The 15,723-nt window shown below is 38.9% G+C and overlaps 1 protein-coding gene and 1 long non-coding RNA gene across 3 annotated transcripts in view; one reads left to right on the top strand and one right to left on the bottom strand.

Annotated features, from left to right (window-relative positions):
- The window catches only part of LOC108448712, a 60,132-nt gene that overhangs the window by 7,763 nt on the left and 36,646 nt on the right, over positions 1-15,723 (top strand). For both annotated transcript variants that reach the window (XR_001864692.1, XR_001864691.1), the window contains exon 2: positions 987-1,070. This is a non-coding gene — a long non-coding RNA (uncharacterized LOC108448712). The remainder of the gene's footprint in view (positions 1-986; positions 1,071-15,723) is intronic.
- Positions 1-15,723, bottom strand: part of SLC12A1 (solute carrier family 12 member 1) — a 45,605-nt gene that overhangs the window by 3,991 nt on the left and 25,891 nt on the right. Inside the window, exons 16-25 of the mRNA XM_017742602.1 lie at positions 15,453-15,552; positions 15,257-15,368; positions 12,623-12,763; positions 10,674-10,780; positions 9,715-9,797; positions 7,473-7,616; positions 5,465-5,596; positions 5,121-5,232; positions 2,622-2,708; positions 899-1,034 (exon numbers count right to left, since the gene is read on the bottom strand). Of these exons, the coding sequence (XP_017598091.1) occupies positions 899-1,034; positions 2,622-2,708; positions 5,121-5,232; positions 5,465-5,596; positions 7,473-7,616; positions 9,715-9,797; positions 10,674-10,780; positions 12,623-12,763; positions 15,257-15,368; positions 15,453-15,552 (1,154 nt within the window). The remainder of the gene's footprint in view (positions 1-898; positions 1,035-2,621; positions 2,709-5,120; positions 5,233-5,464; positions 5,597-7,472; positions 7,617-9,714; positions 9,798-10,673; positions 10,781-12,622; positions 12,764-15,256; positions 15,369-15,452; positions 15,553-15,723) is intronic.

Genomic DNA, 15,723 nt, shown 5'->3' with positions numbered 1-15,723 from the left:
TCCTGCTGATGTTTCTGTGTCAGGCTGTGACTTCTGGCAGCTCTGAGCTCAGAGTTGCAATCCTTGCTCTGCTGAGAAAGTTACCAGCACCATAAAATGGAGATAACTAAACTGCCAATGTACTCAAGTTAATTCCACAGGAACTATAACTAAAATTGCTAGATTAATTCTCTGGGAGTTACAGGAGAACTTGTCTCTTAAGGGTGAAAGAGTTTGCAGTATCCTTTTGTCACTGTCCTGATGAAGCCTGGTGGTTCATTGGTAAAAAGGTATTTTTCCAACAAGTTTAAAGAGCAGACTGGGCTGTAATTGATCTAGTGGATCAGCCAGCATCAGCCTTGAAGTTCCTCTGAACTGCAGGAGACCTTCTGCATGGTAGACTGGTTTAGTCTTCACTCTGCCACTGAGGTAAGAATTCATGCTCACCCTTGCCTTTGGAGAACTTTCTAGCCTTAGTTGAAGTGTCTGGATTCAGTTCTAAATGGCCCAAAGTGGTGAGTGTTTGGAGCTGCATCCTTTAAGAGATTCAAGCTGCAAAACAGTGGAGCCATTTAATAAACCTCTCAGCAGACCCAATTAGCTCAGGCTTAGTGCAGTAACTGTGTGGTGTCTGGTTCAGAGGTGGTTTTCATCTGGCTGGCTTTGATGTGGGCAAAGCTTCTCATCAGCCTGGAAAATGCTGTGTAAACATGCCAAGGTCTGAGGGAGCTCAATAATGCAATCATAACACACCTCTGCAGTGTTTACAATATAAATCCAATCTGTAAATATCAAATACAGGTTTGAACATGTCATGTTTCTAATTCCATATCTGGTATTTCAAATTTTCTTACTAATCGCTTCAAACATCTGGAGGGTAAGGAAAAGTACATATGTAAAAAGGTAGGTGAGGCTTTACCTTCTCCTTGAATGCTTCCAGCTCTGCATCTGTAATTTTCCATGGAGTCTCTCGCTTTAATTTCTCAGCAGTTGTTATATCTTTGCAGCTTTCATGGAGGCGATACGGTTCAATCATCTCTTCAAAGAATTTCCAGCTGAAATAGGAATTACAAAGGAGGCCTTGCTGCAGGGTATGAACTCACTAACTTATTTCACAGTCACTGTGTATGACAGGCCTCACTGATAATAATTATAGCTGAAAAACTTGCAAAATCTTTAACTATTCTTTGCTACATTGTGCCCCAAGTTATATTTGTGCTGCTTCTGTATGTTTGGGTTATTTGAGGATAATTTAAAGGTTATTTGAGGATAATGAAACACTGCATTTAGCAGAGAATTTTCTGCATTGTCCTGGTTCTGGCAAAAATACTGAAATGAGTTTTACAGTAACTCCAAGATGCAATATATTGGTTACTAATATTAACAATTAATATGGGTCTCCTCATGAATACTGAACTTTTTATTACTGTTTCAGCACTAGCTGGACCAATCACCTCACTGATATGGTTTTACTGATGGTTTTAATGCAGTGGATAAACAGGTGATACAAATTGCCTGTGACAAGGGGCTGAAGGAAACACTGTAGGTTGTTTGCTGTACGTGGACTCTGATTTGTGTTCAGATTTTCTCTCTAAATTTCAAGTTGTTTCTTGAACTTTTGAATCTTTTAATCTGGAGAATCTTATTGTCCTTCTGTACTTCCTTGCTTGCCCATTGTTGAAAGTTTCTACCATCCCACAGAGACCTCAGGGAGTTTCTTTTGTATGGATGTGAGTGTATTTCTCTGAGCACTTTGTGCTGATAGGCCTCAGTGTGAAGTGCAGTGGGAGACTGGGCACAGGCTGGCCTTGGCTCTGTGGCCAGGAAGCCAAGAGATGGGTTAAAGGCCGTGATATGCAGCATTTAGTGTTGCTGTTGCTAAGTTGTCAGAGTTTGTCAACATCCTTACTGGCTGCTTCACTATGTAAAATAGTGATAATCCTCTTATTATTAATCAAATAGATGGGATGCCAGCTGGAAGAGAGCTACAGTGGTCTGTCTAGCAAGTGTCTGGCATAATATTAGCTTGTTCAGCTCAGATAGTGCTGATGCAGCAAATGTATGTGGTTTTTATGTTAATGCCAGATATTAATTCTTTTTGATAACTTTTATTTTTGTAAAATCACTACATTGTACTGAAGAAAAAAAAAAGACATGTATTGCACAGTGCTTTACATAATTAAAAGATATGTGAGAGATCAAGAGGGCACTGAAAGGGGACTTTAGGTATGTAGTTATAAAATCTTTATATTCTTTAGTTGCAACCTAAATAAATGTCATCATTTAATAACATCATTAAAGCCATCATAAAATGTCTGTTAAATCTAGTGACTCATAAGTATGGTGTCTAATTAGTCTTTACGACATAAAGCAAAAGACTACACATGGTTTTGACCCTTTAAGCTGTGATTGTTAAAAGGTTCTTTTCTTTTTCCTGCTCTTGGTACTTAGAAAATTATTACAATCAAATGACACTGTTATTTTCTGTGTTGTGTTTTGGTTTTGGTTTTTTTTTGGTGTTTCGTTTGTTTGTTTGTTGGTTTTGGTTTTTTTTTTGTTTTGTTTTTAATGTTCAGCATAAAAGAAGTAAGCTCTAGGTAAAGGCTGACTGCTAAATAATGGATTTTGGTAATGCTTCTTACCTCTCTTTGTTGGGCTTTATATTGATATCACAAATGATATTAATATCAGCAAATTTTATTCTGAATTTGCTTAGGAGTGAAGCCATCCTGAAAACAAAAGAGGGAATGTTTTATCATTGTACTTCTGAGTGCTTTGTATCAAAGAACACTTGTAAATGAGTTAGACAACTGCATTTTATATCTTATCTTTAACTATATGACAAATTACTTTAAATGCTTTAGTGTTTCAATTTCCAATTACAAAACTGGATTCATGTGATTGCTGTAGCATAGTTCATTTAACTGATGATCAATGAAAGTAGCAAAAAAATGGAAATTAATAGCAGACAGAGGGCAGGGTGTTTACATTTTGGGAAAACAATGGTACTTTAAGTATTTCCAAAGGCTTGAGTTATAAAGGAAGAATATTCAGTATACAGTAGGGCAGAATTCCCCAGTACTTACAGAAGGCTTCTGTTCCTCTGTTACTGTCAGAATGCTGTGGATGGAGTTTTACAATACTGGTAGTACATGTGTTGGTGAAAATTTGGTCCAGAAGGTTGATGTGCAATACTTAAAGAATCTTTTTCATCTTTTTTATTTATTAATTTATATTGATCTACTCACATGTTGTCTTTACACATGTTCATAAAAGAAAATACTTTGCTTTTCTGCCCCAGTTGGCAGAAGGAATAGTTTATAGTTTTTTGTGTGTTTGTGCTGAGGATAGAGAGGTTTAATTAGGTCAGTTTTGCCTTTGTTTGAACCATGGTTGGGGTCTTGTGATTCTTCCCCACACCTCCTTCTCCCACCTCCTTTTTTGTTTCTATTTTTGGTATTTAAGCTTTGGATTTTGAAAAGGTCAGAGAATTCCTAGGAGCAAACCATGGTAGAAATATGTGTTTGTTTATGACCTGAGAGTTCACTCTTTTTTTTAAAATATATATACACACATATATATAAGAACATACTGCTTGTATAAATCCTGGTGTCCCTTGCAGAAATCCTTATTTTGAACATGATAAAGAGCAAAACCTCAGCTTCTGTGGAAAGGTTTTTATATTTTGGGAATTACATGCTAGTAAAAGTCCAGTTAAATTTGACTTCTGAATTCAAAATACATGGCTGAAATTGTACTTGGATGATTTTGTATTAGGTCTACCTAGGGAATGGAGGAACCACCCAGCCCAGATTTGTCTCTTTGAAGGCTTTTGCATGTGGCAGGTATATCGTGTTTTGAGGAAAGCTTGTGTTTAGGTAGCAGTACAGACACATACTGTTTCCTTGGGGACAGACTGGGTCTTTGTCAGCTGTCCTGATCATGCTGTTTACTGTGGCCTTTGTGGGACAAGCAGTGTATGCAGGTGTCAGAACTGCCTCTGTGGAATCTATCATGTTTTGACAAATCCCATTTGATGTCAAAACTTCCTACTTCCAGCAAAATCTGGTGACTAGAGGGTCTAGGTTCATGAGCCTGTTTACAGTCCTGAACAGCCAAGACTGGGCAGACTCTGGACAGGGAGCAAAGAACATTTCCCAGCAGGTCCTTGAGCAGCCCTAGGGTGTTTTTTACCCAATTGTAAGGATAGTTTGTACAAACACTTGTGAATCTGTCCTGCAGAAGTACATTAACCTTAGGGTAATGTTTAAAACTGACAGAACCACAGAGCAGCAACGTTTGCTTTGTGTGTTCCCTTTTGCTTTAAGGGAATGTCCTGTGGCAGCTGTCTTTTCAAGGTGCTGTGTTGTAATCCTAGTGAAGCAAGTGATTCTAACTCCTGTCCTTGCACCCCTCTCACTTGCTTCCCACTGGAGTTTTGGCTGGAGATGTTGTTAACTCTCTGCATGGTGCTTCTGCTCTTTGTTAAGCAGTCACTGACTTTCATCCCAAATTGAGCTGCTTCCACTGGTGGTGAAATGGCTGTGCCTCCAGTGTGTAAAGTGCTTAGGAAGGAAAGGTCCTACATACAGTGGTGATAAAAACAAGTTTATATTAATACCTTTCATTTGCTCGAAGGCAAATGATGATTATGAAATCTAGACTTTTTAAAAAATGCTGAGTAAAATCAACTTGGCCTTAAAGTTGATTAACTTGCTCTTTAACTTCTTTAAGTTTTACCACAGTTAATCACATTTATGTGAGCTATCTGTCTATGCTATTTGCATATGAGAACTTCATGTGCAATTTCACTTCCTGTTACCTGGACAGTCTCATGTAAATCCCATAAAAGTAATTACATTCTCATTACAGAGTGCAGACCACTCTTCTCAGAGAAGGGAATATGAGCTATTAATGGGAAAAAGTGCTGGATGTGAGTTTCCTTTGGTAATCACCATTTGCAGAGCCTTGAGGGTTATGCCATAAGCTTAACATCTTTCAATCATGTACTTTTTTTTTTCATGCTGCCCACAGTACAACAAACCAGTTGTGCTGGAAAATTCCCACCTTCCTGCTATATGCATTATATTCAGCATCAATTCAAACTCTTTAAACAGTGAGACAAATAAAGTTATATTTACACTAGTTTTTCTTCTTCAATCCTATTGACTTTTCCTCCAGTGAAGATCCTTAATTTACAATTTTTCCACTTCTTCCTGATAGTTAGAATGTAAGGAATTAGGATTGTTAGACCTGGAATAACATACAAAAATGGAGGAGTCTCAAATTAGTGCATTGTATGGTAAAAATTCCATCTTTCACTTCAGCAGTGTTGGATGTAACTTAGTTTTAAAACATTTAAGCGCGACATAAAATTTCCTATGTAAGCTTAATAAAACCCAGTTTTATGCAACTTCCCAAGTCCATTTTTATATTTGGTAACAGAGAAATCTCTCTCCTTGTGGTTCTTACTCAAATTCCTTACCTCCATCATCGAACAGCCACCAAATGTCAATTGTACCTTTTCCTTGCTTCTTTTTAAATTGAGTGCTGGCTTCCAGCAGCCTCTGATTGAATTCACCCACATGCATTGACTGTATGGTGTTAATGGTGCTCTCTGTAATGAGAAAGAAAAAAATGTGGAAGGATGTCTGATAAGTGAGGCAATAAGTAGCTTTAGGGAGCCAAATGGAGGGAAAGCTTCAGGAAAATGAACTGTTTCTGACATAATTGCTATACTTAAAATCGGAAAAAAAAGGTACAGAATAGATGCTTTGGACTTCTAATGTTTCAATATGCACAGAAACCAAAGCTTGTGTAACACATTGTCACTGGATTGTAACATCTTGAAAAAGGTTACCTGATTATTTGTTCTCTGTCTCTTTTTAGTTAATGTAAAATTCACTGGGGCCTTAAAAAGCAACTGGGAAATATCTGACAGATTGTAGAAGTAAATATGTAATTTTGCATCATTTCCAAGCTCAGCTGTCTTGTAAAATAGAGAGGTCCCTGAAAGGCACAGTCACAGTGCATGAAATGAGCTGGTGGAGTACAGGGTGAGCATAGGTGAAGCTGGAAGTCAGAAAACACAAGCACGTATGGCTGCTTGCCTACGCTGACTTGGTCACTGCTAATTGGAAATAAATTTTGATTCTAGCTGGTTGCTTGGCTGGCTTTAAAAGATATGGTCTTGACTCTGTACTAACAATACCTTCTCTCATTCCACCTTTTCCTGCTTCTCTTTCAATGATTTCAAAGAGACGGTGTCAGAGCAATATTCTAAATGGAACAGACAGGCTTCTTTAGAGGTTTTACTCTGATCTGGTAGGTTTTGAAAATGCTTTGTTTGGTTTTCCTCTATTTCTGGAGTGTGTACAGGATAGTTATAAAGGAGTTATTGGCTTTCCTCTACAGTTCTAGCACCTCTGCTGGAAGATGCAACAACTCTGGGGAGTATGAACACAAAAACAAAACAGAGAGGAGAGGCTATTTATTAACATTATCTAATTTAGAGAGCCAAAATGTGTAATATGTATTTCCTTTATGCTCAACTAAATCAAAAAGGGAAGTCGAAACAGGGGTACAACACTTCTGGTGGAATTGTCATAAAAATATTTTCTACGGAAACAAAATAAACTGAAGTCTGCCAGCTGAAGAATAATGGCATTTTATGTTCCTGGTCTGTAGATCTTCCTGGTACCTGTGGGAGTTGCATGCACAGCCAGATGTAATAGTGTCTGCAGGTGAAAACTCTCAAAATACATGTCTGTGTACAAGTATGGCTTCAGGTGGGTCATTATCAGTACAGCCTAGCCGTTGTGAAACGAGACCTTAAATTGGGTCTGCATCATTTTACTATGTCTGAAACGTCATATTGACTTCATCACCCACACATTTGTGTTAATTAGTTATTTGACAGTATGCTGTGTATGTACTTTCAGTACTTTTAGCACCTTCACTTGTGCATTTTTATGAAATTATGCTTAGAATATAGAACAGTTGTGCTATTTTTACCTGGTTTTCAGCTGTGTACTGAGTTTGTGTGTGTGTGTATGTTAACCAAAGTAAGATTGCTTATTGTGCATATGTTCCTATTTTCTTTAGAGAGGAGAAAAAAAAGCCTCACTTTAAAACACCCTATTAAAAAGAAAAAAACAGCCCCAACCCCTTCCAACCAACTTGTTCTGTATTCTTCCAACTTTAATAACCATGTTCTATTTTTGACAAGTAGAAGTGAACATCAGCTGAGCTGAGAAGTTTATCTAGCAAATGAGAGGGAAATGCTTGTGTTGTAGGTAGCATGTCCTATGAGCAGGGATGCCACTGTGCTGCATTACAGGGTTGTGGCCACCACGGTTTGCACAAGGGAGGTTCTGTCCCAGGGGCTTCTGTGTGGCTCAGGAGTTTTTGGCTTGGAGTAAAGTCCAGTTTGCATATTGGTGAGAGTGTGATGCATTGAAAGGTTGGGCATAGGTTGTCATTTTGGAACTTACCCTTCTTTGTTTCATGTTTCGAGATACTGAGTGTGCTGGCTTTTTTGAAGAATCCACAGATGCCCCTTTTCCCTTCTTCAAAATCATTTTCCTTAATGGTGGCTTCCAGTGCCAATCTCTCCTGCTCCAGCTTCTCTAATTCCTCTGTGTATTAGAAAAAGTAAGAGAACTGGTAACACATTGGTATCTTTTAAATTAAATCCCTTACTGAACTAATGGCGATGATGTAATTGGTGTTGTGGTACTTTGTAGACAATGTAAAACTCCTGGGATGAAAAATTCTTTTAAAAGGCTTTTTCTTTGCAAACCAGTAGGGAGAAGGAAGCTGAATTCACCTCAGGAAGCCCTAGCTTAGGGTGCCTGTGCCTACAGCACTGGGGTGTGCCAGCTGCTCTCAGGTTGTCTCTTCCAAATCAAAATCAATATTATGACATTTTTTAGTTACATGAGATACTATTTATTGAGTTATTTTTGTGGATGTTTACTTGGTTTCTTTAGCCAAGAATTTGAAAAGACATTAGGAAAGCTGTTTTTCTTAGAACAAAGTCTCATGGTTTGTACTTTGAGATTCTCAGAAATAAGTAAGGATCCTGAATATACAGTCATTCTCTATGCTGAAATATTTTTCATGTTTTTTGAGCATTTGCTGCAAAGATGTAAGATTCAGCTAATCAATTCTGTGAACTTAGTAATACAAAAGAACAATTTCATCTTAGCAATATTAGACTTCTGCTGAGAAAAAGGTATCATGTGTTATTGAGGAATGTATTTTGGTGAGGCACTAATTATGTGATCCAGGCATTTGCCTGCAGAAAACTTTTTTCATAAGGAAAGCTTCTATTTGAGTAATACATGAGCTAAATATGAGGTAAGTTCATTTAAGACATCGTGTTAAAAAAGTAAAATAAACCCTCACTAGCTAGACATGCTCTGTTACCACTCTCAGTTGCCAACAGAAATAATGTACTTTCTTCTACTTTTTAATCAATGACAGTCACGTACTTCTGATTATTAGACATGGTGATAGCCATGAACTTAATGGTTGCTCAAACTAAAATTTCAGCTTTTCTATTGAACAGAATGCTGTACCAAGTATAAGAGAATACAGTGATCATTGTTTTCCACTATAATGACTTTGTATCTGCTTCAAAATATTTCTTTGTATTTGAGGCTACTCCCCCCCCCCACCTCCCCTTAATCCTTTCTAACTCCTTGTGTCTGAACACTTGGAGAACATTTGCTCGTTTGTAAGATTGCAGAGTTGTTTTTCACTGTATTTTTACAGGTGTTCCAATGACTGTATATTTTGAGCACTCAGTTCGTGACTCGCATCAAGCAGAGATAGGCAGATCTCTCCCAGAAATCACCAGGGGGAGAAGAAAAGCTTGATTGTTTTGGAATTTTTTTCTGACTCCCTGTAGTTTTGCCTCGTGGGTCTCCGTGCACATCAAGCTGCCAGTGCAGAGTGAGTGTTCATCTACCCTTGTTCCTTAAAGGCGTCTCTGGCGCCTTTGAATTCCGCGAGGTGATTTGCCTCTGGGGGTCCCCTCGTTTGCCTCGTGCTGCCGTCGCAGCGCGGAGCGGGCTGGGACAAGGGCGAGAATTGTCCTGCTGAGCGCCCAGAGAATTGTTCTGCCTTTGCCACCCAGATGGCATGTCTCCTGGAGTGCTTGTGGTATGGCGGAAGGTTTTCCCTTTCCCCCTGAGATACGCACTGCTAGCCTAAGGAAGAGTGAAGGGAAAGGTGAAAGAGAGGACTGATGTTTCCTGCGGCTTCCAGATTTTTGCGTGGGTGGGAACTCTGTGGGACTCAAGAGTTCACAGAGATGGTACCAAAAGTACAGCTTCCCATTTCCTGCCAGTCCCAGAGATACCAGGTAGGCAGAGGGAGGAAGGCGTGCCAAGACCAGGAAGGAAACATGCAGCAGAGTAACTGGTTGCTGTGGCACAATGTGATTTCACTGCTTTAGTCTGTGCCTGTGCTGGAACTGCTTTGGGAGTTGAGTTCTCTGGTGTGCAGAGCTACTTAATGTGTGAGGCTTGTACTCCTTCTGTCACTGCCAGTGATCAGCAAGGATTTCAGGCAGGATTTAAACTGCACAAGGAAGGATAAACTGTGGAAATTATGAGTGTAGGAACTATTCTAGAAACCAGATGGTGACTCTTATGAGTGTCAGTCAGAGTCCTTCTTATGCTGTGCACCTAACCAGCATAGATATTCAGCTGTCAAGTCACTACATACCTTGAACCTGAAGGACCGGAGATATATCAAATCCTTGGCTAATTCTGACGATAATTACGCCGAGCTCAAAATCAAAGGCATCACTGGAAAGAAAGAAAGAAAGAAAAAGAAGAACAGGATTTTGCATCGTGCATGTCAATGAGGAAAGCTAGTTTGAAGAGATCAGTGAAAGTTTTCACAGGGAGGGCAGACTAGGTAAAACTGCAGAAGGAGTTGCCCCAGATAAATTTGTAGTACTTAGCTTATCTTCCCTCTTTTAAAAAAAGGGTGTGATTGGGCACGGGAACAGATCAGCTATTCCAGAAATGGGTCTTTCAGACAGCACTTTTTTAGGAACTAGGTTGCCATAGGGTAATTTTTTTCTCCCTTCTCTGAGGAAATAACAAAGTTGAGGTGGGGTTTGTTGCTCTGTAACTTGCTTCAGCTTTACAAGTGAATTTTGAGCAAGCATCCATGAGAAGGCTGTTTTAAAATGACTGTTTCCTAGCTAAATCCCAACCCACAGAGCTGCTGAGCCTTAGGCACACATGAGATTTGAAGCAAAGCTTTTCCTCTGTCTCCTAGGCTTGAAAGAAGAATTCCATGATGTTCTCTTATTCCCTTAGTCTGTACATTAGGGTTGTTTTTCTCCTGAGCTCCTGCCCACTAAAAATGGGAAAATACAGTTCTGCAAAAGCACTGCTGCCAGCAGTGCAGCTTCTTTAGCATTGTCAAGCCACATCAGCTCTGATGGTGCCAGGTGTTTGCTAAGCAGATCCTACGAGGTGTGGGAAGCCAGTGAGCCTTTTTTTGATGGGCGATAACTTCAGCCACAGAGCTAGGATGTGTGAGCCTACGTTTGCACATACTTCCTTGCATTGTTTCTACACATCAAATTCTGTATGGAAATTAATCCATATAATTAATCTATATTAATCTAGTCTAGGAGGAGTGAAACAGGAGGTGCTGAGCTGACTTACTGTATAATGCCCACATAGTTCTCAACTTGCGTGGCAGGTGCACTTCTCCAGTCCTTCTTAAATCCAATCACCAGGGTATTTGGTTTCATTCTACCCAAGCCCGAGGCCTGACAATATTAAAACACTGCTTGAGAAGGGTACACATGCATGCTTTTACTGTAAATGAAAAGTAATGGCAAAAGATAACTGAAGTAATGTTCTGGAGACACTTACAACTAGATTGGATTTCATAAATGCCCTTCATGCTCATACCCATGCGGAAAGCAGAGAGATTAGCTTTAAATCATTCCAACTATAAATGATTTTAGATGACAGAAGTGTAGTTTTGCTAAATTAGCATTCATTTGCATTTCTTCTGACATGCTCTCATTAAAATGGTTCAATAACTTGGAATCAAGAGAGAGTTCAAGAACTGTTTGTATGCTCATTCTAACATAATGGCATAAAGCTTTTATCAGCTTCAGAATATTCAATAGATGAAGTGGGTCTGAAGTCTCTTAAAACATCTCAGATACACAGAGGAGGCATAGGCTCCTAATTTTGCATGTTTTTGCCTTGAATTTGGAAACTGTTACTGTTTCATTTGCTCTGTTCTTTTCAAAAGATTATCCAAAATCTGCTGAGCATGCTTTATCGATAAAATTATGGTTTATAAACAGGAAAAATAAATGGTTTGTCAACATATTAGTTTGCCGTCAAAACTGGCTCTGGATGCTAAAACCTGAACAAGTAAGGGAAGTCAGATCTAGATTCAGCTGACAATGTTTATAGAAATCTAATTATTCAGTGTATTGGGAACCTTCAGGAGGAGACACAAAACACCAGCTTATAAAGTTGTAACACTTGCCAATTTTTTACTACTAGCCAACAGAAAATAGGTAAAAACTGTTGGAACCTTGGTGGGTTTTTTGAGTAGCACTGTTTACACTGAAATCAGTAATTGTTGCCAATGTCCTTAGGTTACAATAATGATGATATGGTTATCCTTGTGTTTGCTGGAAGGGAATTATTTGGGGTCCAGTAGTTGACTTTGGCAGTAGTGCTTCAGTAGTAATGGAAAGGAAGAGATCATCAGACTGTAGGAGTTGTCAAAAACATCAGAAGGATCTCCTACTGAGACAATGTGTAAGCCCAAGATGAAGTGTCTTTGTGAGGCTTTTATAGAACAAAGGGATCTTTATTAATAGCATTTCATCTTGCTCAATTGTACTGCCCATTCAGCAAGTGTACAAAGAGCCCTGGTAGGACACCAGTGGGTGACTTACAGTATTTTAGCTGGCTCCCTACTGTCTCAGTTGGCACTGATATCTTTTCAGCAGTGTATTTTGTGCAAAGGATATGAATTTTCTCTACATTTTGCCTCAGTACCTATATGTTTAAATATTCATATATGTGAGATAGGGAGGGAGATGGGAAAAATGAAAACAGTGTCTCTGTGCTTTCATTAAGGCCATTTTAAATGGACTGTTGGAAATGATCTGCTGCATTCTTAGAGTAATAGAAAAATATTGCAGGTTTTTATTTAAATTACCTTCTCGCTATTTGCAGAAAATGTATATTACACATTTTCAGTTTTCATTTATTGCCAAAACATTCTCAGATATTTAATATGCTGTGTAATACCAAACAATGGAATTGATTTGAAGTGTATCAAGTGTCAGCTGCATAGACATTCATATGTTGCCCTGTAGATGCCTCTCTTTTTTCATAATAGTGTCTCGTTCATTTAGGAGAGAATCAGTCTGCCTTGTCTCACAATTCCATAGCCCAGAACTAGATCTTTATGAAGTAATCTGTGACAGAATATAAATGTACCCCCAGCATGCCCTTTCTGTCTGTAACATTATCCATATATATGTAGGGCTTCTTAACAAGTAAATAGTAATGCTTCACATAAAGGGATGCTTTGATGTACACTCTTCTGTGTGTTCTGTAAACAAAAAGCTTACTTGAAGTAAACTTTTGACTCCATCTCTGAAGCTGTCAGCTGCCACTGCTGCATAAAAGGCTTTTCTTTTGTTCTTTGTGAGCCAAGCCTGCTTTTTTTCCATGCCACTGTTCATCTCCTTAACACACAGCTTGCGTGGTCCCTGTTAAAAATGATACGGTAAAATATTATTAAGAAGGCTTTGTGTTGTACATCACACAGTGATTTTGAAGGAGTTACCTAGTCTGCTGTGGGAGCAAATGGAGGGAGTCAGAAAAATACATTTCCAAAAAGGGTCCACAGAGATTCAGCCCTTTGAAAAGAACTGTGCTGCAAACATAATTCACATTCTGTGAATTATGTGAATATTGAGAGGGCTGGGGCTGCTAATGCTGCTTAAATGCAGTGATTCTGACAGAAAGAAGGACTACTATGGATTGTAACATCTTAAAAAAATATCTAAGGTATAGTAAAGCATCTCAGAGTGAATAAAGTCCCTCCCTGACTTGACTATGTAAAAGAGTCTCCGCAGATCTAAATATACATGTCAAAGTTCCTATCTACTGACAGAAGAGAAAAGAGTAGATGCAGTACTATTAAAGATGCAAATGCCTTTGTTGACAGTTTTCTTTCAGTGGCCATCTGGTAATTTAATGGGAAAAAATCCATGTGCATATCCAAGTCACAAGACATGGATATAACTTAAGAAGAATTTGATCCTGGCTGTATGAAGAGCTGAGAATAATAACTTGAACAATAAGGTTGAAGTTTCATTGTGGGTAAGGACAAGGAAAAAACAAGTTTTGCCCTTCTTCCCTGTCTCTCTAAGGAAAGCACCTGAAGGTGGTTTTGCAACTGGCTTGCACAATACATTTCTGCTGGCTGAGGGGCCAGTCCCACCCTTCTACCAGGTGACATCCGTGTCCTCCCCTGCTACTCCTTTGTACCTGTGGAATGTTCCTGCAGCTGTAGAAGGAATCCAGTGAATTTGCAGACTGAGGACTAACCTCGCAAAAATATTTTACATGAAGACAGGGAATAAAAGCAGAAATAGTCCCTTTTACTAGAAACTCAGACTGTTCAAACCAACATGCAGCCATAACCTCAGAGAAAAGTAAACTTTAAATCATCTTTATGTTCTGTTGTGATCTTTATTTTGCCTGTTTCTGAGCTATGTATCACCATGTTCCTGGAAAGTTTCTTGCTGCCTTTTAGGAAAAAAAAAAAAAAAGAATGGAAGATGTTCTCTCTGGCATGGTGTTTCAAAACTTTATGCATAGCTAACAGCATGTCAGCTTTTGAGGCAAAATGTGCTGGGTGTTACATTTATGGCTGAATAGTCTTGCTGTATTGTGATGTATATTGCAGGCTGCTCTTCAATGCGATTGCTAGGAATTTTATCATCCACTTTTTACCACAATTTTACAATTCATAAAGGTTCGTTTTGTCACACTTTTATTACCAAGGAAATCAAATTTCACTTAAGTTGCTGAAGAAATAATTAGAAAGCCCCCCCAAACAATTACAAAGCTTATACTAACAAAGTAGTCTTTGGGGGTTTTTTGTATAGACAGGAATGAAATCTCAGGTCTCCATAGAAAGTACTAACAACAGAGAAACGTGCCTAAGAATTCAGAAAACTTGCTGAAACTCAACTTTAGGAAGCTGCATAGTCTCAGGATCTTGTTGGGATTGGTTCTACACTTACTGAATGCAGTGGGAAATCTAACAGTAATTATAGTAGGGGGGAATTAGGACCAGTCAATCTTTATAGATTCATTTGATTTGGGAAGAATCACGTGTGGATCTTCCGTACTCTGCTTCTGCAATGTGGCAGCATCAAATGAATTATTCCTACACTCCTGTAGAGGAATACATTATCTTGGCTGGACTGACTCTATTATCTAGATTCTGCAGCCCCATTTAGTGCCAGGAGCTGGGTTTTTTTTCTCTCTCTCAAAATTAAAAGGTCATTGTAATATTTAAAATACATTTTCTCCTTACACTACAAACCTATCTATTTTTGTTCTGTCCTAATGAGAGACTAGATTTTCATCCTCTAAGATACATAATTTGCTGTGTATTTATATCTAGAAATATACTTTGCTACTCTCTTTAGATCTCAGAAGAGCATGCTTATCCTCAAAATTAGCATTGTAACAGTTTTGGAGGAACCACCAAAAAGAGAGCTGAATTACTTGCCAAACCCCAACTCTGCAAATCAGTGACAAAGCTGAAAACAGAACCTGGGTAATTTGACTCTCACACAGTAACCCTTCAGATTTTGTGTGTTGTGTGGTTTGGGGGTTTTCCATTTTCTAAGCCTAAAATCTTTCCTTGTAATGTTTTGGTTTGGTTTGGTTTTTTCCAAACCATTTGGTTTTTTGGTTTGGTTTTTTCCAAACCATTTTTTTGGTTCACCTGCTATGGACTTTGAAATGCATCTCAGTGAGGCATTTACCAGCAGGCTTTGTATCAGCCGATAGCTTTTGTGTTTTTTATGAGAAAATTCATTCTCAGTGCAAATCTTTTTCATGGAGTGCACAGATGCCAATCAGCACCCGTGGGAACACTGTGTGCTGAGTGAGAGTGGAATGTGTAATGGAGACCTGCAGCCCCCACTGGTGCTGAGTGGGGTTTGTGTGAGTTCCCTTACCGTGTACACTTCACAGCAGATACACAGCCCGTTGTTCTTCGTGAAGGTGTGTGTGATGTCTAGCAGAGCAGGCCTGACCATAGGAGCTCCTGTTAGTGCTAAGCACTGGGGTCTGGTGGAGAAAAAAGAGGTTGTATATAATTGGCTGATGTACACATTCAGGACAAGCCATTCGAATGTTCACTGGAAATCTTACCTAAAGTTTTTCACGTGGTCTTCCACTGTGGTTAATGCCAGAGCGCTGTCTAAGGCATTAACAAAGTACAGAGCCTGCGTGGAGGAGCCCCAGTTTACTTCTGCATATAATAAAGATAAGTAATGCATATTAAACTGTGGGCTTTTCCCCACATTCTGCTGCAAAAATCAGCAATGGTGTTCTCTATGAAAAGCAGAGTATATCCTGTCATACTTCATAGATACAGACCATAATAGATTGAATAGGCTTTGCTTGTGTGATGCAGAAAATC

This window comes from Corvus brachyrhynchos, unplaced genomic scaffold, assembly GCF_000691975.1.
Source record: "Corvus brachyrhynchos isolate BGI_N302 unplaced genomic scaffold, ASM69197v1 scaffold97, whole genome shotgun sequence".
NCBI lineage: Eukaryota > Metazoa > Chordata > Aves > Passeriformes > Corvidae > Corvus > Corvus brachyrhynchos.
This window is presented reverse-complemented; position numbering and strand designations above follow the sequence as displayed.